Raw genomic sequence first — 26700 nt, 5'->3', positions numbered from 1 at the left:
CATTTCTTTTAGCTCCCTCTCCCAACTGCCAAGCAACGGGAGGCGGGACTATTTCTAAACCTCATCCCCGCTCTAGCCTCCGGCTAATACCAGTGCTAACTGAAGAGAGGCGAAACCACAGAGACTCCGCCCCCACTCCCTACTCCGCTAATCAGAGCTGGTAGGGTGTGGACTTCCCAATTGGTCCCGCCCTACAGCGCTGGGTAATTTGGAGGCGCGCGCAGGGCGGGAATGCAAGATGGCGGAGTAGCACCGCGAGGCTGCTAGTATAAAGTGTCTGTGCAGACTTCACTTCTGGTCTCAGCAGCATCCGTGGCCTCTGAGGGAAGAACGCCTAGGATACCTGTCCAAGATGCCGAATATAAAAATCTTCAGCGGTAGCTCCCACCAAGACTTATCTCAGAAAATTGCTGACCGCCTGGGCCTGGAGCTAGGCAAGGTGGTGACTAAGAAATTCAGCAATCAGGAGACATGGTAAGGACAAAATTTAGATCCTCATCAGACCTCACCTGCCCCAGCCGCGGGGGTTGCGGTGTACATGGGGACTGGGGCATGGGGCAGCCGCGTGAGTTCCGGGGAACTCGGGCAGGGGGTAACAGCGGTAACCCCTGGCGTGAGCGCTCGGCGCGCCGTTTCCGTTATTTTATCTTTCGCCGGGGGTGGGGGTGGGGGTCACGTTCGTTTTCAGGGTGCGGTGGGCGGGGTGGTGTCAAGATGGAGTTTTGAGGTTAAGCTGTTAGATTTGAAGGCAAATGGGGAGACACCCAATGCGGGGATGGTGGCTGCCGTGAGCCAGGGGAGAGGAGGGAAGACAGGCTTAGCCTCAGCCATGGGGACACGTGGCTTGTCGCTTCCCGGTTGAATCGCCACCCACGAGACTGGGTTCGCTTCCACTCATAGACTTAGTATACATCGGGAGCCTACTGCGTTCTTACCCCCGATAGTCTTTTCTAGAAGTTTGAGAATCAGTTTGCCAATTCGAAATCGTATCAGTCGGGCTCGGTATTGAGTGAAACTAAGGATAGGTACTGAAGGCGCAGAAAATAGTACCGATGATGTCCCTTAGATTGACAAGTATTGGTTATTCACATTTTTAGAATCATCTACCGTATAATCCAATCCATCTTTAAGTCTATTTAATCGGATAATAAACTGATGCACTAACTGCACCCTTCCTTGATAATCTGCATTCCATCTCGACTCATACCGAAACACTTAGGGAACCTCAGTTAAGAAATAGACCCCTTGTCCTTCTCCAATGTAGCTATTGCTACAATACCACATCAGCAAGTTTTCAGGAACACCATTTTATCCAATTCGGGGGGGTGGGGGGCGCGGGAGACTTTGCGAGAGAACCCTTATATCTGAATGTTAAAAATAACGACAGGTTCTTATGGAACAGTGCGTTGTAATTTAACTTTTATTCAGAGCTTTGCCATTTGCTCCCCCTCCCCACATCCATCCTCTCATTTCAATATCTGAGAGATTACTTGATTACCTTGTTTGTTCCCAGGCACCTTTCTGCTAAAACTGGACTATTCTGCTTCTGATGGATGTACTTTGTGTTTTGTCGGTACCTGGTTGATCAAATCAAACCACAACCCAGTATTAATCAGTTAGGGAATCTTTTGCTTAATGATCAGTTCAATTAGGTAAAATTACTTCAAACATTTTTAGAAATATTTTTGCTCTTTTTTTTTCTTCTTTAAGCTGATTTCCTTAGGGTTTTAAAGGCCTATAGAAGTATTCATCTGTAATGGATATCCTTCAGGAATAGTGAGCTGCTGATTGTGATGTAAATGATGGTGCAAACACTGATAACATCTGTAACCAGGCAATCCCTTAGCCTAACAGGCTTGCAAGCTGCTGTTAGAACTTTGACCACACCATTATGCTTCCCTGGACCTTAATAAAGAAGAAATGGGACTAGACTTTGAGTGGCAGCATATCTAGGGGACAAGAATGGTTTGTTTGTTTTTTATAAGCAATAAAAGTTTATTTGGCTCACTGTTCTAGAAGGATGAAAAATCTAAGAACAATATTTTCTTTCCAAGGTTTCTTTGGCTCCCGTGGTTATTAAATCCTTTTCCAATGGTTTCAGGGAAAATATGAAGACTATTTTCTCCATGTGTTAATCCTTCTGCCCTCTGTAGTGCTACATACCAGACAAAACCTGAAGCTACATTTTTGGAAAGCAATTTAATATTCTCGATTTATTTTAATTAATCCGAACATGTATAATTGCTAACTGGCTAATTTTCTTGTTTCTAGCTTAAATAGCTATTTGGCTCTATAGATGTTCTGAATCTATATAAAACTATATAAAACCTACATTTTCAGCCCTGTGCGGATGGTTCATGCTTTTAATCCTAACCTACTCAGGAGGCTGATGTATGAGGGTCACAGTTCGAATGCAGCTTGGGCAAGAATATTTCTAAAATTCTCATCTGCTAGCTGGGCGCCCGTGGCTCATGCTTGTAATCCTAGCTACTCAGGAGGCTGAGATCTGAGGATCTCAGTTCAAAGCCAGCCTAGGCAGGAAAGTCTGTGAGACTCTTACCTCCAATAAACCACTCAAAAACCAGAAGTGGTGCTGTGGCTCAAGCCGTAGAGCACTCGCCTTGAGCTGAAGAGTGCAGGGACAGCGCCCAAGCCCAGAGTTCAAGCCCCATGACCAACCAAAATAAAAAAAAATTAACCACCAAAAACCAGAGCTGGAGCTGTGGCTCAAGTGGTAGACTGCTACCCTTATGGCACACAGGCCTTGATTTCAAGTCCTAGGACCATCACACACACACACTCTTTTTTCTAAGCTGCAGGAATTTTACTGTCTGTCCCTGTAACTCATCAAATCTGAAAAGTCATAGAGCACATCATGGTATTCAGTGAATGGGTGATTCATCAGATAGAGAGTTGCAGAGCCCATCCTAAGTGAAACATTTTTGCTATTGACTTAATTTAGCAGAACCTCTGGTTTGAGTAGCTGATCTTCCGAAGTCATGATCCTACTTGGCTGTAGTTATTTAAGAAATAAACATTAACCCAGGAAATTCATTGTATATGTACTCATACATATAGATGTATTAGAAGATGCTGGACCTAGTACTTCTGAAGCTGATTTAGGAGGATCTTGAGGTTTAGGCCAGACTAGGAAGCAAACAGATGCTTCCTCAAAAAAATAAAGTGCTGAAATGAGAATCTGAATGTGATTTTTAAAATGATTTTATTTTATTTTATTTTTTGGGTCCAGTTGTGGGGCCTGAACTCTGGGCCTGGGCGCTGTCCCTCAGCTCTTTAGCTCAAGGCTAGTGCTCTACCACTTGAGACACGGCGCCACTTCTGGCTTTTTTCTTTTTGCTTATGTGGTGTTGAGGAATCATCGAACCCAGGGCCTCAGGCATGCAAGGCAAGTCCTCTACCACTGAGCCACCTTCCTAGCCCCCTTTTTTTAAAACGTTTTTTATATTGTGATAATCTCATCTATAAAGCTGTATCCACCTAAAATCTACCTATCTATAGTTATCATCAGGATTGAATGAGATAGGAGTAACGTTCCTAGAACACTGCTTAATACATAATTAAGTACAACAATTAGTGCTGGCAAGGAGGGGTAGGAGTGGTAATGGTATTGTGGAAAATATGGGGAAAAAAATCAGACTTGTAGGGGGTGGTGTTTCACACCTATAATCCTAGCTACTTAGGAAGCTGAGATCTGAGGATCGTGGTTCAAAGCCAGCCTGTGCAGGAAAGTCCATGAGACTCTTATCTCCAATAAACCACCCATAAACAGAAGTGGCGCTGTGGCTCAAGTGGTAGAACGCTTGTCTTGTGCTGAAGAGCTGAGGGACAGGACCCAGGCCCAGAGTTCAAGGCCCACGACTGGGAAAAAAATCACCCTTCTAATTCCACTACCCAAGATAAATTGTTCACTTTATTCTTTTTTATTTTCTGGTTCTGGGGTTTGAACTTGGCCTGAGCACTGTCTGAGAGCTGCTTCTTCTTCTTTTTTTTTTTTTTTTTTTAACTGTATTTGTTTTGTCTTTTCCTTTTTGGTACTGGGGATCGAACCCAGGACATTGCACTTGCTAGGCAAGTGCATTGACACTGAGCTACATCCCAGCCCTGAGAGCTACTTTTGTTCAAGGGTAGAGCTCTACCCCTTGAGCCACAGTGTCACTTCAGGTTTTTCTGAGTAGTTTATTGGAGATAAAAAAATATAGGTTGCTAGCCGGGCGCTGGTGCCTCACGCCTGTAATCCTAGCTACTCAGGAGGCTGAGATCTGAGGATCGCGGTTCAAAGCCAGCCCGGGCGGGAGAGACCGTGAGACTCCTATCTCCAATAAACCACCAGAAAACCGGAAGTGACGCTGTAGCTCAAGTGGTAGAGAGCTCGCCTTGAGCTGAAGAGCTGAGGGACAGCACCCAGGCCCAGAGTGCAAGCCCCACGACCAACAACAACAAAAAAAATATAGGTTGCATGGTTTCCCTCATTTATAATAACTAGAATGTGTCTATTCTTAGCAGGGGATCACAATAGCCCAATTGCTAAGTGCATAGGACCATATATAATGAAGCATATCAACATGAACTCCAAGAGTTGGGAATAGGTTCTTACTATGTCCTCTATGCAATTATTTGTATTTTTTCTTTGTTTTAGTTTTCTGTATCCTTTCTCTTGTATATAAGCTTATCTGATCCATGGAAGGGAAAGGGAATCACAGAGACAGGAGGACAAGGGATGAACTAATGCAACAATGATACTAGATACTAAGTTGAAAATGAACTTTATAGTCTGGGGGGAGGGGAGTGGTAAGTGGGAGAAAATAAGGGAGAGGGTAACATTGTTTAAAAAGGGAACTCGTTACTTATGTAACTGTAACACCCTCTGTTCATCACCTTTACAAAAAATTATTTAAAAAGAGTTCCACGGACTTACTACCTGGATTTCCTTTGAGTTGTGATCTTCAGATCTCAGCCTCCTGAATAGCTAGAATTACAGACATGAGCCACCAGACCCCGGCTCACCTTTTGGTTTATGACCCCCCAGAGATTTATGTTTTTTGTTTTGTTTTTATTTTTTTGGTCATGGGGCTTGAACTCAGGGCCTGAATGCTATACCTAAGCTGTTCAGCTCAAGGCTAGTGCTCTACTACTGAGCCTCAGCACAACTTCTGGTTAAGGTAGTTGATTGGAGATAAGAGTCTCACAGACTTTCCTGCTCAGGTTGGCTTTGAACTGCAATCCTCAGAATCTCAACTTCCTGAGTAGCTAGGATTATAGGCCTCCCAGACGTTTATATTTATGTTTAAATATTGTAGAAAATGTAAAATGTTTAAAGAGTTCTCTTTTTTGTTTTGTTTATTGATTTTGTTTTGGCCAGGTCCTGGGGTGTAATCAGGGCCTAGGCTCTGCTTGAGCTTTTGCTCAAGGCAACCACTCTACCATCTGAGCCACAGCTCTGCTTCAAGCTTTTTGATTCTATAGTTTATTGGAGAGACTATCGGGGACTGTTCAGTTTTTTGCTGGTACCAGGGATTGAACTCCAGCCCCCGCCCCCAACCCCCCCCCCCCCGCCCCCCCCCCCCCCCCCCCCCCCCCCCCGCCCCGTGCTTTTGCTGTGCTATTTTGCTCCATAGCTGGCATTCTGCTATTTTAGCCACAACTCCAGCTGGTTAATTGGAGATGTAGTCTCATAAACTTTTCTGCCCAGGCTGGCTTCAAACATGGATCTTCCAGGTCTTAGCCTCCTAAGTAGCTATTATTTACAGGCATGAGCCACTGAGGTTAGGTCATAATTATATTTATTGGTGGTGTTCAGACCCTTGCACATGGTATACTAGCTGGGCAAGCACTGTAGAGCTTGAATCACACCTCCAATTACATCATAATTTTAGATAATGAGATCTTTTGTTCAAATTCAGTGTTTGAACTCTACCATTTGAACCAGAGCTCTACCTCCTCCTTGTTTGGTAATTAATTGGAAGTAAGAATCTCACATGCTTTGAACTTTGATCCAGAGATCTCAGCTTCCTGAATAGCTACAATTACAAACATGAGCCATCCAAGCCCCATGTGAAATGCAAGAGAATGGAACTAAAATTCAGAAGTTAACTTGTCTGTCTAGAAATTTTGTTCTAAGTTTTATTTTTCCCCTATTTCCTGGAGTTCATTTTGAGAAATATTATTTTATGATTAGAGTTATTGTTCTTTTAAATTTTTGCTAGTATGAGATCCTAATTTGATTTAAAAAATTTTTAGACATAGTAAAATTTTGTCTATTCTCAATATTGACAAAATTTCTTTTTTTTGGGGGGGTCATGGGGCTTGAACTCTTGACCTGGGTGCTGTCCCTCAGCTCTTCCAGCTCAAGGTTAGTGCTCTACCACTTGAGCCACAGCACCACTTAGGCTTTTTCTGCTTTTGTGGTGCTGAGGAATCGAACCCAGGCCTCATGCATGCAAAGCAAGCACTCTACCATGAGCTACAGAGCCACTTCCAACTTTTTCTGTTTATGTGGTACTAAGGAATCGAACTTCATGCATTTGAGGTGAGCACTCCACCCTTGAGCCACATTCCCAGCCAGTAAAGTTTTCGCCTCTTTGCTCAAGGCTAGCACTCTACCACTTGAGCCACAGTGCCACTTCCAGTTTTCTGGTGATTAATTGGAGATTAGAGTCTTAATGAACTTTCCTGCCTGAGCTGGCTTTGAACCGTGATCCTCAGATCTCAGTTTCCTTTGTAGCTAGGATTACAGGCATGAGCCACCGGCACCCCAGCTTTATGTCCAATAAATTACTAAAAGAAAAGCCTGAAGAAGAGCTGTGGCTCAAGTGGTAAAGGCCTAGCTGTGAGTGAAAAGAAGCTCAGGGACAGCACTCAGGTCCTGAGTTCAAGCCTCTGCCACAAAAGAGTTGTTTATTGAGATAACCATAGATTTACATGTAGTTGTAAGAAATAATACAGAGCAAGAACAGTTTAGTATTGTTTGCCCAAACTTCCCATTGTAAAGTTTTTCTATTTATCATTTCATGGTAAAACAGGTATAATGCAACCAGCATATTGACATTGGTAATAATTAATAGTACAAAATGGCCCTGTCCCTGAATAGATATATCCTGTTCCATGTGGTAGCCACACCCACCTCTCCTCCTACCACTGTGATTTTCTTTTATATTTGTCTCATTTTAGTGTCCTTGAGTAGTAGCTCTTAAAATGTGTTGGAAATGTTCCTCTACTGTTCTCTGGAAAAGATTATAGAAAGTTAGCATTATTTCTTCGCAGAGCTCTCTACTAAAGCTGTCACTTACTCTTCCAGGTATAGCAACCCCTCCATGAGCTGGCTTTTTGTTTCATTGATTTTTTTTTTCTGTTTTCCTGTTTCAGTTCTATTGATTTGAGTTCTATGGTTATTTTCTTCTTTTGCTTGCTTGTTTATTTTGTTTTTTTTTCTAGTGATCAAGACAAGTACTTAGGTTCTCCCTCTCCTCCTCCCTCCTTCCCTCCCTCCCTCTCCCCCCCCTCTGTTTCTGTCTCTCTCTGTTTCTGTCTATCTCTGTGTCTAACTCTCTCTCTGTCTCTCTCTTTGTGCCCATCCTGGGGCTTGAACTCAGAGTCTGGGAACTGTCCCCGAGATTTTTTGCTCAAAACTGGTACTCTACCATTTGAGCGATAGTTCCACTTTCGGCTTTTTATTTTTTGTAGTTAATTGAAGATTAGTGTGTCATAGACTTTCCTGCCCAGGCTGGCTTTTTTTTTTTCTTTTTTTTTTTTTTTGTCAGTCGTGAGGCTTGAACTCTGGGCCTGGGCGCTGTCCCTCAGCTCTTCAGCTCAAGGCGAGCGCTCTACCACTTGAGCTACAGCGCCACTTCCGGTTTTCTGATGGTTTATGGAGATAGGAGTCTCACGGTCTCTCCTGCCCCGGGCTGGCTTTGAACCGAGATCCTCAGATCTCAGCCTCCTGAGTAGCTAGGATTACAGGCGTGAGCCACCAGCGCCCGGCTCCAGGCTGGCTTTAAACCATGATTCTCAGATCTTCCCCTCCTGAGTACCTAGGATTGTAGGTAAGCACCACTAGCATCTGGCTGACTTTTTTTCTTTTTGTTTGAGACAGAGTCCTCCTATATAGCCCCAAACTTGCCATCTTCCTGCTTCAGGCTCCAAGTGCTGGGATTACTGGACCATGCGCCACCACTTGGCAAGAACTTAGTGACTTGAGTGAATAATTCACATCAAGTATAAGGACCATAAGATAAAATATTTTTCTGCATTCAATGACTAAGGAAGGTTTATCCTTAGATACCTTAAACAAATAGGTTTTCTTTTCTTGCCAGGAACCTTATTTTCTGTTTTAATGTTTTCTGATTTTATTTTTTTCCCTATTTATTTTGTTTTTGCATGGTGCTGGGGATAGATCCCAAGGCCTACCTCCTTAATACGTGTTAGGCAAGTGTTTTGTAGCCAAGTTATATGCCTACCTTACCTCTGCTGATTTTACCAGAGGTTGCTCTTTGTTTGGGAGAGGTGTAGGGTAACAGTGATCTTGATAAAGCATATTTATATATAGTGAGTAGTTTTCTTTTTTCCAGTCCTGAGGCTTGAACTCAAGACTTGGGCACTGTACCACTTGAGCCACAGTGCGACTTCTGGCTTTTTCTGTTTTTGTGGCACTGAGGAGTTGAACCCAGGGCTTCATGCATGCCAAGCAAGCACTCTACCACTAAGCCACATTCCCAGCCTACTGAGTAGTTTCTGAAGCCATGCAAGAGGGAGACAAGAATAGATCTTTTAATAACTGTTGCCTTTTTATAGAGTAAGTTTTTCTGTTGCTTAGTAAGAATTTTTGACCATTCTGCTCTATTGCTTTGCTATAGACCTCGTCCCCCTACTCTCTGCCACACCTACAGGATTTATTGGGAAAATGGTGCTGCTGTGTGATATTACTGTGGTAATTTCTTTAAAAAATCCAGCCCCTACTCCCCTTTTTGTGTTAAGGATTGAACATAGGGCTTGCATTTGCTAGGCAAGTACTCTGCCATTGAGCTACATTGCTAATGATTTTTATTTAGAGTCCAAGTTTTTCTATGTACCAGACCCAAGTATGGGTATTGAAACTTTTCATTATATGGTAAATTATAGCCCTACTCTGTAATTAGTCTAACTTCCTATGAAGTTTATAACTGGTGATTCATTACTTATTGTATTCCTACTTTCACAATATATGAATTATGTAACAATCTCAGGTGATGTATCAGATGTGTGTTGTTAACATATGGTCACTTCCTGAAATTATGGTCCAATTATTTGTATACTTCAGAGTAAAGTCAGCCAACCTTTTTCATGCCATGTCACGTGTATAGAGTTTGTAAGCTGCTTCTGGTATAGGCGCTCCCTCAGAAGAACTCATAAAGCATGAGGGGCCCATCCACAACATACTTGTAGAGAAGCTATGGTTTTTAGACTTTCTTTACAATATAGTTCTCAAAAAATATTTTCTTATGGTGTTTTTGTTTATTTTAGTGTGGAAATTGGTGAAAGTGTACGTGGAGAAGATGTCTACATTGTTCAGAGTGGTTGTGGTGAAATTAATGACAATCTAATGGAGCTTTTGATCATGATTAATGCCTGTAAGATTGCTTCAGCCAGCCGAGTTACTGCAGTCATCCCATGCTTTCCATATGCTCGGCAGGATAAGAAGGATAAGGTAGGAGCAGAATCTTTTTTTCCTTTGTTTGATGCTGATGATTGAACCCAGAGCTTTTTATGCTAGGCAACTGCTTTACCACTGAACTATACCTTGAATCCAGATTATTTTATGATTTTTTTGTGTAGTCCTGCAGAATTGAACTAAAGGCCTGGGCGCTGTCCCTGAACACTTGTGCACAAAGCTAGCATTCTACCACTTGAGCCACCGCACCACTTCCAGCTTTTTGGTGGTTAATTGGGAGATAAGAGTCTTGTGGATTTCTTGCCCAACTGACTTTAAACCATGATCCTCAGTTATAAACCTCCTCAGTAGCTAGGATTGCAGGCATGAGCCACTGATGCTCAGCATATTCTTAAGCAGTGAAAGGAGGAGTATTATATAGTAATATATTCTTTTTTTTTCCTTTTTATTCTTTTTTTTTCTTTTTTGGGTCCGGTCGTGGGGCCTGAACTCTGAGCCTGAGCTCTGTCCCTCAGCTCTTCAGCTCAAGGCTAGCGCTCTACCACTTGAGCCACAGCGCCACTTCCGGCTTTTTTCTTTATGCTTATGTGGTGCTGAGGAATCGAACCCAGAGCCTCAGGCATGCAAGGCAAGCGCTCTACCACTGAGCCACCTTCCCAGCCCTAGTAATATATTCTTTAACTATCATATTTAGGGGGAAGTTATTTGCTTTTTTGTGTCAGTTGTGGGACTTGAACTCTGGGCCTGAGCGTTGTCCCTGAGTTCTTCAGCTCAATGCAAACACTCTATAACTGAGCCACAGTACCACTTCTGGTTTTTGAGTGGTTTATTGGAGATAAGAGTCTCACGGACTTTCTTGCCTGGGCTGGCTTTGAACCGCCATCCTCAGATCTCAACCTCCTGAGTAGCTAGAATTATAGGCTTGAGCCACCGGCACCGGGCTATTTGTTTATTTTTATTACCATCCATTAGCTGTACACAGGAAAGGTCTATAATTTCCATATGTGTACAATGTATTCTGATCAACCTCACTTCTCATCAGTCCTCTATCCAACTTCTATTGGATATGGATTTATTTATTTATTCATTCATTCATTCGTGGGGCCTGAACTCTGGGCCTGGATGCTGTCCCTCAGCTCTTCAGTCAAGGCTAGTGCTCTACTACTTTAGCCACAGCTCTACTTCCAGCTTTTTCTGCTTATGTGGTGCTGAGGAATCGAACCCAGGGCTTTATGCATGCAAACAAGCACTTTACCACTGAGCCACCTTCCCAGCTCTCTATTGGATATTTTTTTTTTTTTTAATTTAATTTAATTTTATTTGTGAACATACTGTACAGAGGAGTTACAGTTACATGGGCAGGATAATGTGTACATTTCTTACCAAGCATTGCAGCCTCCTCCTTTGTTTATCCTTCACATCCCTTCCCAGCCTCCCCCCTCCCCCCCTAATCCCAATCCTTCTCCTTCCTCCCTCCCCCCAGCCCCCCCCCCCACCAACATTGTAAAGTTCGTTTTGGACATGACAACTTGTACTTCTCATTGTTGCAACAGGTCCACCTGTATCCTTAAACAACTGGTTTTTCCCCATCTCCTCCACAAGTTATACTGACATCAAATATAGTGAAAGCAAGGGTTATACTGTGGGGGAGGGACATACAAAGCAACAAAGAGATAATCTTATAAATGTGTTAGAAACACATGCATGAAAGAAAAAAACATTAAAATACACATCTAAGGGTTCATTTTCCTGACATCACATTATCTGACCTTTTCCGCTTGACTCATACATATACTAGATATTACAAATAAGGGAAACCATGGGACCTACGTTTCTTTGGGCCTGGCTTACTTCACTTAATATAATTTTTTCCAAGTTTTTCCATTTCCTAACAAATGGGGCAATGTCATTCTTTCTGATGGAGGCATAGAATTCCATTGTGTATATATACCACATTTTCTTGATCCATTCATCTACTGAGGGGCATCTGGGTTGGTTCCATATCTTAGCTATGGTAAATAATGCTGCAATAAACATAGTTGTGCTGGTAGCTTTAGTGTGGTCTTGTTTGTAAACATTAGGGTAAATGCCCAAAAGTGGGATTGCTGGGTCATAGGGGAGCTCTATGTGGAGTCTTTTGAGGAACCTCCATACTGCTTTCCAAAGTGGTTGAACAAGTTTACATTCCCACCAACAATGAATTAAGGTTCCTTTCTGTCCACATCCCTCAAAGAAACAACTGCCCAATAAATAAGTGGGCGAAAGACTTAAAGAGAAACTTCTCTGAAAAAGAAAGAAGGATGGCCAATAGACACATGAAGAAATGTTCAACATCCCTAGCCATAAAAGAAATGCAAATCAAAACAACATTGAGATATCACCTCACTCCAGTGAGAACGGCAAAAATCAAGAACTCTCTATTGGATATTTTTAAAACCATATTTCCTTTGGTATTGCCCTATTTTCAAAACAATAGGCATATGGTTAGTTTAAATAAAGCAACATGTTTGTATTTTATTCAACAAATTCATGACTTTTATTTAGCCATTTCTGTTGGAATTACTAAGACTAAGCACCATTATTATGGAGTTGAATAATTTTTTTGTCAAGACCAGGACTCAAACTTGTTACCTAATTTCACAAATTGGCTGACTCTACCACCTGACCCATGCCTCCAACCCCATAAGGTTTTTTGTTGTTGTTGGTCATGGGCCTGAACTCTGGGCCTGGGCGTTGTCCCTCAGCTCTTCAGCTCAAGGCTAGCGCTCTACCACTTGAGCCACAGCACTACTTGTGGCTTTTTCTGCTTATGTGGTACTGAGGAATTGAACCCAGGGCCTCATGCATGCAAGGCAAGCACTCTACCAGTGAGCTACCTTCCCAGCCCCCTTATAAGGATTTTTTTCAGTCATTCATGAGGCTTGAATTCTGGGTCTAAGCACTGTCCTTGTGCTCTTCTGCTTAAGGGGAATGCTCTACCATTTGAGCCACAGCACCACTTCCGGCTTTCTGATGGTTAATTAGAGATAAAAGTCTCAGGGACTTTCCTGCCCGGACTGGCTTAGAACTGAGATCCTCAGATCTCAACCTCCTGAGTCGCTAGGATTACAGATGTCACTACAGCTTGGCTTTTTATTTTCTGAGACCAGAACTCTGTAATCTAAGGTTTACTTTTCATTCATTAACTGGTGCTCTACCACCTGAGCCACCCCTCCAACCCCATATATTTTTTAGAAGTATTTTTTTGGGGGGGTCCGGTTGTGGGGCCTGGGTACTGTCCTACAGCTCTTCAGCTCAAGGCTAGCGCTCTACCACTTGAGCCACAGTGCCACTTCCGGCTTTTTTTTCTGCTTATGTGGTGCTGAGGAATCGAACCCAGGGCCTCATGCATGCAAGGCAAGCGCTCTACCACTGAGCCACCTCCCCAGCCCCTCTCCCCCATATATTTTTTAAACTGTAGGAAATTCCCAGCCAGGTACCTTTATATACATATTCCCAGTTACTCTGGTAGCTGAGACCAGAGGATTCTTTGAGCCCAGGAATTCAAGGACAGCCTGGCCAACAGTGAGAACAGATCTCAAGGAACAAAATACAACTATAGTAGATCTCTCAAAAGCATTATGAGCCAGTTGCCAGTGACTCACACCTGTAATCTGACCTATTCAGTCTGAGTTCTGAGGATTATGGTTCAGAGCCAGCCAGGCAGGAAAGTCCATGAGAATCTTAACTCCAGTTAACCACCAGAAAACTGGAAGTGTAGAGTGCAAGCTTGAACTGAAGAGCTCAGAAGTAGCACCCAGGTCCAGAGTTCAAGCCCCATGACCAATAAGAAAAAAAAGGGGGGGGGGGCTGAGAAGGTGGCTCAGTGGTAGAGCGCTTGCCTTGCATGCATGAGGCCCTGGGTTTGATTCCTCAGCACCACATAAGCAGAAAAAAAAAGCCGGAAGTGGCACTGTGGCTCAAGTGGTAGAGCACTAGTCTTGAGCTGAAGAGCTGAGGGACAGCGCCCAGGCCCAGAGTTCAGGCCCATGACTGCTTCCCCCCCCCAAAAAAAAGTATTATGAGCGGAGCACCAGTGGCTCAGGCCTGTAATCCTAGCTACTCAGGATGCTGAGATCCAAGGATCACGGTTCAAAGCCAGCCTGGGCAGGAAAGTTCTTGAGACTCTTATTTACAATTAACTACCAGAAAACCATAAGTCGCACTGTGGCCTAACTGGTAGAGCATTCTCCTTTAGCTGAAGAGCTCAGAGACATTGCCCAGGCCCAGAGTTCAAGCCCCATGACCGACAAAAAGAAAAAAATTATTTTGAGATCAGGACCGTCATTGTGACCTTCATAAAGTTTCATGTCTGGTATATTAGAGGATGCAGCATGTACATAAAACACATATCTAATGACTCTGATTCTTGTCCAATTTTTACATAGAATACATAGGGAAAAGGACAGATAATTTTATTCTGAGAATGTAAAGAGAGTGGACTTTGCTGTTGTACAGGGTGCAGTACTTAAATCTACCTTTATTGAAGGGAGTTGAGGTTATTGGAAAGTTGACCTCCAGATGAGTCAGTAGTATAATATACAAGGTAAACAGCTTGTACCATGTGATGCATTTTTGAACTTTGGCAGGTGAGATGTTTGTTATACAAGTATGAGTATAAGTGCATTAAAAGGTTTTATTAAAATTTTTCATTAGCAAAAATCAGTTAACAGGAGAGGATTTCATTGTTTGATTTCCATGTGTTTACAATATATTCCATTCAATCTCACAATGTCATACTTTCCTTTCTCCCTTTCCTAGAATAATTTCAACAGGCTTCATTGTTCTATTTTCATACTGTAAACATCTACTTTGATCATATGAATCCTCATTCTCTTTGTTATCCCACCTCCCTCATACCTAGTAGCCACCTCCAAAAGCATGTTGCTCTTTCCCTGCCCCCTAAACGCCCTCTTGATCAATGGCTTATCTATTAAATACTGAGTTTGAATAATTGAACTCTGGAGGCCCCAAAGGCTGAAACTAGGTATGTAAAGTTAGGAAGATAATTTTTTTTATTGTGAAAATACTGTACAGAGGGGTTACAATTACATGGGCAAGATAATGAGTACATTTCTTATCAAGCATTGTAGCCTCCTCCTTTGTTTCCCCTTCCCATCCCATCTACCCCCCTCCCCCGCCCGCCCTCCCCCCGCCCACCGCCCCCCATCCAACCCTCCTCCCCCCCCACCAAAGTTGTAAAGTTCGTTTTCGTCATACAACTTGTACATCTCATTGTTGCAATAGGTCCAGTTGGAGTAAAGATATAGCACTTAATATTTGTTCTAGATTATGATTTACTCAGAGTGCCACATTGCTTTCTATGAATTTCCTTGTAGCACAGTTCCTTAAATAGAGTAGATAATAAATATTTCTCAAGCAAATGAAGTGTTCCTCAATTTTTTTCTTTCCATTTAGAGCCGGGCTCCAATCTCAGCCAAGCTGGTTGCAAATATGCTGTCTGTAGCTGGTGCAGATCACATCATCACCATGGATCTACATGCTTCTCAGATTCAGGTATCAGTAGAAGCTAAATATAGGGGATTAGGAAGATGGGAGGAGAGCCAGACATGGTGGTCCCAGTTCTTTGAGGGGCTTGAGGGCTGAAAACCTCAGAGGAACCAAAAACTGCCCAAATATATAGCTCAAGTAAGCTAGATATGAACAAAAATGTTAACCTTATTTAATATAAACCTAGAAAAGAATGCAAGGTGTGCTGTTAGCACCCATAGCATAAGGGCTGTTGCAACATTCTAATGTTGAAAATATAATCAAATTGCTTGAGGGCAATAACTTACATTTTCATTCATATATACTTAAAGTGTTTCTTCCTACATTTTAAGTATACATGAAGTGTAGATTGAAAGTATAGATTGACTACATGTTGACTAGACATTAGCTTTTACCAAGACCTTACATGCTGTAATAAGACTTTTTCATTTTTTTATTTTTTTGTTGGTCATGGGGCTTGAACTATGGGCCTGGGTGCTGTCACTCAACTCTTCAACTCAAGGCAAGGCTAGTGCTCTACCACTTGAGCCACAGTACCACTTCAGGTTTTCTGGTGGTTTATTGGAGATAAAGAGTCTCACTGCCCGGGCTAGCTTTGAATTGCGATCCTCAGATCTCAGGCTCCTGAGTAGCTAGGATTACACGTGTGAGCCACCAGCACTCAGCTTTCTTATTTTTTTTATTGTTACTAACAAGGTGATATATAGATGGGTTACAGTTATGGAATAAGACTCAAACTCCATTGCAGTACTTTTCCAAGGATTAAGACAGTTACTTTGACATATGTACAGAGACTAACCAGGTCAGCTGTTAACAAAGACCATGAAACTTTGTCAGATGTTCCATTTATATTAGAGGTTCCAACTGATAGAAAATTTTCAAATGAGCATCACAATTTACATGATTCTATAGTTAAGGCACAGTCTGAGGTTGAACAGGAGGCTTGTGTTTTAGAATTTACTTTATTATTATTATTATAGAAGTGATATACAGAGGGGTTACATTTACATGCGGCAGGTAATCAGTACATCAATGTCCAGTGTGTTCCACTGCTGTACTTTTCCACACTTTTTCCTTGGATTCTGAACAGGAGGCCTTTTTAAAGTTATAGAATGTGCTTTTTCTTAGAAACCCAGAATAAGGGGAGTAGAATACTCCATTTATTTTACACTATTTAATAGAGTTCAAAGCCTTATTGTTTAAAAGTCTTAAGACAATGCAGTAAGATATATAGTACAGAGGATTGTACTTATTTTATAGAATAAGGATACTTTAATACAAGTTAATTTGTATAAACTCAAAACCCATTTCCTGACTTCTGTTTGGCCATTTGTAATAAATACCTTCCACCAAGTTTATATACTATAGGATTTAGAAGTGATTTACTAGTAACTCCTGAGTGTGCATGCTGGCTGGGCAGTTTTTACAGCCTTTGCTGAACTTGGCTGTTCTTCAGAGGGGCTCGTTCATGTTGCTGTGGTCAGGCATGGGATGGCTAAAGGATGGTTTTGCTGATCTTGGCTGACCATCTCTGAGTAGATCTTTGAAAGTTGCAGTGTGGTAGTCTCCACGTAAGTTACTACTTTCTGTTAGCTGTGAGAAGGAACAAAGGAAGCCAGACTGATCCAGATTTTTTTGCTCCAGGGCTTTTTTGATATCCCAGTGGACAATTTGTATGCAGAGCCTGCTGTCCTGAAGTGGATTAGAGAGAACATCTCTGAATGGAGGAACTGCACTATTGTTTCACCTGATGCGGGCGGAGCCAAGAGGTATGGCTGCAAACTACTGTGATTTCCAGGGTGCTAAGAAGTCTAGGGTGCTAAGAAGTCGTTCAGATGATTATATCACAAAGTGATGTTTTTTATAGCCAAGTGGTAGTTTGTATGAACTTCTGATTCCCAGTAGGGACATACAGATTTACTCTTTTACTGACCTGTGTTACTATTTGAAAAAAAAAAAAATAGAAAGGGAGCCCTAAACAGTCATGGTCTTCTGGGCTTGACTGTGATGTTATTGACTTGGCACTATAGACCTAACTACTATAAATCTATATGGAAAGGTAGATAATTTGATATGGAAATGAATGGTAGCTGTTATTGAACCTCATATTAGTAGATAAACAAGCCTTTACATACTTTTTATAAGGCTGTTGGTTAGACCATTTGATCCTGGGGATTAAAACATTAACCAGCCGGGCAGCAGTAGCTTACCAGTAGCTTACACCTGTAATCATAGCTACACAGGAGGCTGAGATCTGAGTATCACAGTTCAAAGTCAGGCTAGGCAGGGAAGGGCAGGACAGTCTGTGAGACTCATCTCCAATTAACCACTAGAACATTGGATGTGGTGCTGTCTTTAAAGTGGTAGAGTGCTTGCCTTGTGCTGAAGAGCTCAGGGACAGCGCCCAGGCCTAGAGTTCAAGCCCCATGACTGATCAAAAAAAATTAACCATGGAGGATAGTAAAGTATGGCTTTTTTTTTCTTTTTTTGGGTCTGGTCGTGGGCCTGAACTCTGGGCCTGGGCACTGTCCCTCAGCTCTTCAGCTCAAGGCTAACGCTCTGCCACTTGAGCCACAGTGCCACTTCTAGCTTTTTTCTTTTTGCTTATGTGGTGCTGAGGAATAGAACCCAGGGCCTTGAGCATGCAAGGCAAGCTCTCTACCACTGAGCCACCTTCCTAGCCCAAGTATGGCTTTTTTTGTTGTGTGATTCTAGGGCTTGACTTCTGGGCCTGGGGGCTGTCCCTGATCTTTTTGCTCAAGGGGAATGCTCTACCACTTGAACCACAACACCACTCCTGGCTTTTTTGAGTAGTTTATTGGAGATTAGAGCCTCACAGTGTTTCCTTTTCCAGCTAGCTTCAGACCAGATCCTCAGATCTCAGCCTCCTGAGTAGCTAGGATTAAAGGCATGAGCCACCAGCGCCCTGAAAGTATGGCATTTTTTGATGTTACTTGTGATTAAACTCAGGGCCTCATGCTTGCTGTATCTTATCATTAACCATGTGATTTTTTTTTAAATTTAAAAGCCACTACCTTAAACTTTTAAGCAAATTCATTGTCAGATATTGCTGGTATAGTACTTTATAGCTCACAAGATACAAAGTAAAAACCCTTGATTTTTTTCTTCCTTTTATAAATTTTTTGGTCGGTTGTGGGGCTTGAACTCAGGACTTGGGTGCTGTTCCTTAGCTTCTCAGTTCAAGGCTAGTGTTCTAGTCCTTGAGTCACAGCACCTCTTCCGGTTTTCTGGTGGTTAATTGGAGACAAGAGTCTTAGCGACTTTCCTGCCCTTTCCTGCCTGGGCTGGCTTTTTAAAAAAATATTAAAATTTTTTTTTTAAATACTGAAGATACTGTACAGAGGGGTTACAGTTACGTAAGGTAATGAGTACATTTCCTATCGAGCATTGTTACCCCCTTCTTTGTCTCACTGTTACAATGGATCAACCTGAACCATGATCTTCAGATCTGAGCCTCAGCCTCCCTAAGTAGTCTTCTTTCTTTTTTGCTTATACTAAGGCTTAAACTCAAAACTCAGGGCATCATGCTCTTGCTTACCTTTTTCTGTTCAAGATTGATGCTTTTTCCCTTTATCCACACTTCTACTTCTCATCTTCTTACTGATTAGAGATAATAATCTTTTGAATTTGTGTACTCTGGTTGGACCTTGATCCTCATATCTCTGCCTGAGTAGCTAAGATTATAGATATAAGACACTAAGACCTAGCTTGACAGCTTTTGATTTTCTTAGTGGAGGAGTCCTCAATAATGCATACAAATGTATTACACAGAGTGTTTGTTGATTTTTGTTTCTATGGAGGCTTCAATTTGAGGCAATGATTGCTCTTGCTTACTTGCTCAGATGGTACTCTGCCATTTGAGCCATGCCTCCATCCTGGCTTTTTGCTGGTCATTTCTTTGGAGATGAAATCTGGACTTTTTGCTGCCTAAGCTGACTTTGAACCCCAGTCCTCCAGATCTTAGAATGTTGAGTAGCCAGGATTCCAGGTTCCAGATTTTACATGTATTTTTCTTGTTGGAAAAATAGAATGAAGAAGCTACGAAGCACAGATGATTAGGAAAAGCTAATTCAGAACTTTCTAAAAGTCATTCAAATCCTCAATGACTTTCTCAACAGCTTCTTTAGTAATTTATAAGCTGAGAACTTGAATTCTGTTATCTAGCCAGATGTATAGCTTGATGAACCCTGTGTAATCACTAGTTACCATCTGCAATGCTAGAGACAATATTTTTTTTAAAAAAATCCCTACCCTGGTAGTTGTTTCTTAACTTTTAGGCATTTTGTTCACATCATGCCAGAAGATTTGGGAAATAGTCACTTCTCAAGTAATAGAGAAGGATTTCTTTCAAGTTTGGTCTAAGAAAGTTCCCTTTCCCTTTAGCAGATGGCTTTAGTGATTTTGATAAGTTTTTCATTGTGATTGCCTTATAGTGTTGAGGATTTTTCAAGTGGCCCTTGTGGCTGTTACTTGTGTCTTGGCAGGTTGTCAGGAGTAGGTAAGGATCCTTGCATGATTGTAAGCTGCACAGCCATACTTCATTGACTGTCTTTTCTGCTTTGATGGTGACCATTGGCTACTGAGCACAGTCAGGGATACTTGAGATAAGTTGATACTCATTTACTTTGGATAATCATTCTAGGCAAACTGCTTACTATTGATATTAGGTACCTAAGTAGGAATAAAGGACAATACAAGATACAATTTGTTTGCATCAAAGAGCAAATTTGTGTAGAGTAGTGGTTCAGACCATCTCTAATATAGCATAAGCAAAGGAATAGGACATGATGAACCAAAGCAGAGCTTCTTCTTCAAGCATAACAAAGATGGCCCAGTGCAGCATTGATACACATCACTTGGGATAGCCTGCTGCTACTTACCCCTAATTCCCTCTCTGGTTGAGTGAACTGTGTGGTACTTTGTCACCAGACAGATTTGTCTTCTATCCCACCTTCTAGTTGTGGTTCAATATGTGGTTTGTAGAAGTGTTTTATTAGGAAATAGCCTTGGCTGTATAGAGATAAGCCCAGTTTGTCTGGTTAACTGGTATCACTTTCTTTCTAGCATTCATAAAAGAAATTCCCCAGCTTGGTGTTCAGGTACAGTTGACAATGACTGGGTGGATGTTTTGCCACCATCACAGAGGGAAGAAATGAGGGCACGAGCATTGGAACAGGCACTGCTCTTCTCCTACCAGCTTCAGATTCACGTCTCACTGCATCCATCCACAGTCATGAGTTTTCTTCCACAATTGAAATTGGGATAATTTTTGCACTCCCTATTTAGTTTAATGAGATTTTCTGCTGCCAGTCCATTAAAGTAATGTGCTTTATCATATATTGTTTACCAAGACTGGTGAGGGTATCTGTCTACTTTCTGGACAAAATGAATGATTATCCAAATTGAATAACACATTCCTATAAAAGGCATGATTTAATAAATAAAACCCAGTTTGTGTGTTTGTCTTTGAGATGCTTTCTTCCAGCCCTGGGAATGGTTTGGTTTCAAGGAGTATTCTTCTCCCAGGAAGCCGCCCATTCTTTTGTGTGTGTGGTACTGGCGACTTGAACCCAGGGCCTCATGCATGCTAGGCAAGCACTCTACCATGCTATCCTAGCTCTACCGGCCAATTCTTCTGTGTTGAAAGCCTCATACATGTGTATTTAAATTAACTTAGATCATCTCCTGTTTTACAGAGTGACCTCCATTGCAGACCGGTTGAATGTGGACTTTGCCTTGATTCACAAAGAGCGGAAGAAGGCCAATGAAGTAGACCGCATGGTACTAGTAGGAGATGTGAAGGATCGAGTGGCTATCCTTGTTGATGACATGGCTGACACCTGTGGCACAATCTGCCATGCAGCTGACAAGTATGTTATGGGGCTGATGATTAGAAGCAAAAACCTAACTGCTCTCTGAATGATTACAGCTGGCTGATTTCTTTTTGGAATAGAATTAAAGGGAGAAAGGTAGTTTTTTAGAACAGAATTTGAAGGGATAACTGCCAGTAATGGGATTTGAACTCAGGACCTCATGCTGTCATTTACCTTTCCTTTTCCACTCTCAGCTGGCACTGTACCACTTGAGCCACAGCTTCCATTCCAGCTTTTTGGTTGTTAACTGGAGATAAGAGTCTCAAGGTCTTATATCTCAGCTTCTTGAGTAGTTCGTATTACAGGCATAAGAGCTCTGCTGGTGCCATCCTTCATCTTAACCTCATGACTACTTTACCTGGCACTTTAAAAAATAATACTTACTTCATGCCAGTCACCAGTCTCTTGCTTCCCTAGTTTAACATATTCATTAGCTTTTTTTTTTTGCCAGTTGTGGGGCCTGAACTCTGGGCCTGAGCACTGTCCCTCAGCTCTTCAGCTCAAGGCTAGTGCTCTACCACTTGAGCCACAGTGCCACTTCCAGCTTTTTCTGCTATGTGGTGCTGAGGAATCGAACCCAGGGCCTCATGCATGCAAGGCAAGCACTCTACCACTGAGCCACCTTCCCAGCCCCGTATATTCATTAGCTTTGTACTTACTAATCTTCCTAAAACTAGCTAGGCTTCACTCCACCTATTGCCTACAATTCAGCCCACAGTGGGCTGCATTGTTTGTTAAAATGTTCTATGATTTTGGTACCTTTTTTTTTGCAGTGCTAAGGTTTTGAATTCTGGGGTTTTGTGCTTACTAGGTGGCACCCTACTATCTGAGTCAATCCCCTAGCATTTGTTTTATTTTTCAGATAGTCTTAAGTTTTGCCCAGGACAGCCTTGGACTGTGATCCTCCTACTTATGAATGACCGTCCTATATAGCTATTTTTTTTCTTTTAGGTACTAGAGTTTGAACACTACCTTGCTCTTGCTGAACAGGCACTCTACAATTTGAACCATGCACCCAATTCTCTCCTATATAATTGGGATCACAGGCACACTCTACTAAGACTGATATAAGGTCTTGATAACATTTCCCCAGGCTAGCCTGGAACCTAGAATATCCCAATTATCAGCTTTGCAAGTAGCTAGTAGTAAGTAGCTAGAATGACAGATGGATCCCTACCACACCCAGCTATTGTTTGAGATGAGATTGCTCAAACTTGTTCTTTTTTTTGGGGGGGGGGTTGGTCATAGGGCTTGAACTCTGGGCTTGGGTGCTGTCCCTGAACTCTTCAGCTCAAGGTGAACACCCTACCACTTGAGCCACAGTGCCACTTCCAGTTTTCTAGTGGTTTATTGGAGATAAGAGTCTCATGGACTTTCCTGCCAGGGCTGGCTTTGAACAGTGATCCTCAGATCTCAGCCTCCTGAGTAGCTAGGATTACAGGCATGAGCCACCAGCACCCAGCTCAAACTTGTTTTTAAGCAGTAATCCTCCTGATCTCTACTTCCATGTGCATGGAATTATAGGCATGAACAACTATGCCCAGAATTTTTTGAGGCAGTCAAGATTCTTAGTCTAGGGAAGACTTACTCGGCTCTGCCTCAACCTCCCAAGTTTTAGGACTACAGGTATCCACCACCATGCCCCCTCTGTGTTTTGTTGTTGTTTTTGGTCAGTTGTAGGTCTTGAACTCTGGGCCTGGGTGCTACCCATCAGCTCTTCAGCTTAAGGCTAATGCCCTACCACTTGAGCCACAGCGCCATGTCTGATTTCTGGTGGTTTATTGGAGATAAGAGTTTCACGGACTTTCCTGCCTAGGCTGGTTTTGAACCACAATCCTCAGATATCAGCCTCCTGAGTAGCCACAATTACAAGCATGAGCCACCAGTGCCCAGCTTCTGTGTGGTTTTGTAAAACTCCTGAATATCTGTGACCAGTATATAAAAAGTGCCAAAACTAGCCAAGTACTAGTGGCTCAAGCCTATAATTCTCACTACTGAGAAGTCACACACGAGGAATTGGGGTTCAAAGCCAACCTGGGCAGCAAAAAATGTCCGTAAAACTCCATTTCCAATTAATCAGCAAAAAGCAAGAATGGAGGTGCCAACTGTGAGTGAGCAAGCTGAGCAAACATGAGGCCATGAGTTCAAGCCCCCTTGTACTGGCAAAGAAAAGTTTGAAAAATGTATTTAGGTGTTGTGATTCCTGGCTTAGATCCTTGAGTTTACTTACATTTTTTTTTTTTTTTAAATATGGAACGCTTCACGAATTTGCGTGTCATCCTTGCGCAGGGGCCATGCTAATCTTCTCTGTATCGTTCCAATTTTAGTATATGTGCTGCCGAAGCAAACACTTTACTTACATTTTTAAAGTTGATTTATCCTTTATTAGTTAGGTAATTGATGTACTAATTGTAACAGATCAATTGCTTACAGTGACAGCAGCTTACCACGATAGTTTCTATCACTTCATGGCACAACCCACTGCAAATATTGTTGCTTGCACTCACTTTCAGGGGCTCAGACTTTTTCTCTAGTAAGGGAAAAGAACAGAGGCTTACTAAGGAAAATGGTTGTAACTTCTGCCAAGAGGTAGCTTAGTGTAGATTTCTCTCCTTAGTAAGGACAGAATGTGTTCTTACAGAATCCTTTGAATCCTCCTGTGGAGCCATAGCCCCAAATCTGATGGGATTTGGAGATTGCCTGTGAGAGCTATTTTGATGTAAATGATGTCTGCCATGGCAGAGGTCTCTTGACGAACTTAGTGCCCTTATGAGAAGAAACTGCTAGAGAGCTTGCTGGCACTGTCCTGGTGTGTGTTCAAGAGGTTGTAAAAGCACACAGCAAGGAGGCTCCACCTTGAGGTTAAAAAAACTGAAATGGACCTTGACCTTGGATTTGCCAGCCTCCAGAATTGTAAGAAATAAGTCTGCTTAATCTACCCAGTCTATTGTATTTTGTTATGATAGACTAATATGTTCCTCTTTTGCTTTATTCAATATGACATGTAAGATTAATCCAAATCAACTGTTTCTCCTCTAGACTTCTCTCAGCTGGAGCCACCAGAGTTTATGCAATCTTGACTCATGGAATCTTTTCTGGCCCAGCCATTTCTCGCATCAACAATGCCTGCTTTGAAGCAGTTGTAGTCACCAACACTATACCTCAGGAGGACAAGATGAAGCATTGCTCCAAAATACAGGTGAGGATATGAATAGCAAGGCCAAGAATTTAGTAGGTTATTACATAACATTGAATTAGATAGCTGAATTCTGAAGATCCCCTTGAGAAGGGGAATCACCATTTTGATGTGCCTGAATCAAGATTTTTTCCTCCATCATTGGTAATTTGACCACTTTCCTAAGTGGTTATAGTAAAACATATTAGAAAATGTAGAGCTGGGCACCGGTGGCTCATGCCTGTAATCCTAGCTACTCGGGAGGCTGAGATCTGAGAATCATGGTTCAAAGTTAGCCTGGGCAAGGAAAGTCTGTGATACTCTTATCTCCAATTAACCACCAGAAAACCTAAGTGGTGCTGTGGCTGTGGCTCAGGTGGTAGTGCTCGCTTTGAGCTGAAGAGCTGAGGGACAGTGCCCACGCCCAGAGTTCAAGCCACCCACCCCCCAAAAAAAATTAAAAAAAAAATATAGCTGAGTGTAGGCTTTTGAGGGAGAGCACTTACTTGCCTGTTCACCAGCCCAGGCTACAGATGGGCTATTTAGCTCTGCCCCTAAGTACTACCTTTCTTATTTTTATAGGTGATCGACATCTCTATGATCCTTGCAGAAGCCATCAGGAGAACTCACAATGGAGAATCTGTTTCTTACCTGTTCAGCCATGTCCCTTTATAATAGAATAACTTCTGAGGCTTTTTAAAACTGAAGTTAACCCCACCCCTTGTTCTCCCTTGGTTTCTCTTAGTATTTGAAAAATTTAGCAGAAGACCTAGCTTGCTCCAGTGTAGCTTTCTACATCCCACATGGTATATTAGAGTTAGTGGATTCTAATTTGGGGAAAGGCAAATTGAGATGAACTGCTGAGATTTTTCTACCTGAATTATCTTATCCTGGCTTCCTTGGTCATAATTTATAACCCCTGCAGCATTACCTAGCTGCTGTAACATTTGCAGACTTTTGACCTTGTTCTGCAAAGTGGTTTAAATGTGACTGACAAAGTTTGGACCCCTTTGCATGTGAATACTATTGGTTTTTTTTCTTTGTTCCAAGTAACTAGCAACAAAGCCAGCCTATGTGAGATAGATTCTCCAAGGCCTAATACCTTAAAGCAGGTCTGAGCAACCTCAAACCTAGTCCTGGTAGTTGAGTCCCCTGTAAGACAGAAGCAAGCAGTTCAGCTTAAGCATTTGTTAGGCAAGATCTTGAAGTAAGGATGGAGGGTAGCTCAGTCTAGTAAATATGTCTTGGGAGGAAGAAGCCTGATCCATCATCATCATCTGCTTGACTGTGTATAGCTTGGATACTCCTTTGTACCTATTCCTTTCTATTTGGATTTACATTCAGCTATCTTGACCTTTTCCTGGCCAAATATCATCTTGGGCCCAACTAGTCATTGTACTGTAGTCTTTTGCCATACAATCTTGCTTCCTGCTGTGTAATTGTTAATGTTCACACTAGATAATGTAGTTTAATCTTTCAGCCTGCTACCACTGTGGTTGTAGGTTTTAGTTGATATCTTATATAGTGCCTTTTAACTAATTTAAATATTTAATTTTCATTTGTTTTCCTTGGATCCATTTGGCCTCAAGTGAACTGAGAATCTGTTATTAAAAGACTGATGTTATTGTCTGTTGTAGAGAAAACTAATAAAAGTGTTTGTGTGTGATTTGGGTCTGTATTATATCTACACGGATTTCTCTCCCAAAGGTTTGGCTTAGAAGTAATTCTTGCTTCCCAGTGGTTTTTTTTGTTTCCAAATTCTTAACTATCTTAAGACAACAGAAAATAATGCAGTGATTTTATTCACCTGCAAGACAAAGATTCTGGGGTTGCTGAGGATTAGATAAAATTAATTCTCTGCCCCATACCGGAATCATAGGAAATATAATGTCTGTTGGCTCTCTACTGCTTATTTCTGGGGACCAAATTAGATATTTACGTATACAAGGAGAATAGTTTCTGTGTTTTATTAATTTTGAACCATATTCTTTCCAAATGTGGTAGTTTATATCCACTCCTCAGTGTTTGGCATTTAATTTCAGTTATGAAAATTACCTGTAATTGGACAAAAGCCATCACCAGATTCTCCTCACGCCTAGAACCATAGATTGCCTGGACCTAGGCTGTCAGTCCCCACAGCCCTCAGCTGGGGGCTGCTACTCAGTTTTCTTTCCAGGTTGAATTTCAAATGTTTTCTACTAGAAATGTTGACTTGTTTGTGCATTGATGGCGAAGAGCCCTTAATAACCTGAGGGTTATTAGAATTAGCCTGGAATTCTAAAGAAAAAGATCATTCTTTGCTATTGGCTTACCCTCCTGTCATCTCTTACTAGCTCCTTGTAACACAAGAGGAAAGAAACCTAGACGGTAATTTGGTAATGGATGGCTCCTCACTAACCCCAGAATTACAATGCTGA

At 42.0% G+C, this 26700-nt stretch overlaps 1 protein-coding gene and 1 non-coding gene across 2 annotated transcripts; one reads left to right on the top strand and one right to left on the bottom strand.

The window, feature by feature from the left end:
• The first annotated feature begins 222 nt into the window (after nucleotides 1-222).
• Prps1 (phosphoribosyl pyrophosphate synthetase 1) lies at nucleotides 223-25949 on the top strand. The gene is made up of 7 exons (XM_042690074.1): nucleotides 223-474; nucleotides 9517-9700; nucleotides 15122-15220; nucleotides 16859-16983; nucleotides 20932-21105; nucleotides 24148-24307; nucleotides 24866-25949. Exons 1-7 carry the CDS (start codon nucleotides 353-355, stop codon nucleotides 24956-24958), a joined length of 957 nt encoding a protein of 318 aa, XP_042546008.1. The 5' UTR covers nucleotides 223-352; the 3' UTR covers nucleotides 24959-25949.
• On the bottom strand, nucleotides 23353-23459 carry LOC122116420. Its single transcript, XR_006148963.1, has one exon. It is a non-coding gene; the product is annotated as a U6 spliceosomal RNA (small nuclear RNA).
• Nucleotides 25950-26700: the final 751 nt, after the last annotated feature.

Source organism: Dipodomys spectabilis, unplaced genomic scaffold (genome assembly GCF_019054845.1).
Source record: "Dipodomys spectabilis isolate Male_0828 unplaced genomic scaffold, ASM1905484v1 ptg000132l, whole genome shotgun sequence".
Classification (NCBI taxonomy): Eukaryota; Metazoa; Chordata; class Mammalia; order Rodentia; family Heteromyidae; genus Dipodomys; species Dipodomys spectabilis.
Note: the sequence above shows the minus strand (reverse complement) of the source record. Positions and strands in the feature narration are given on the sequence as shown.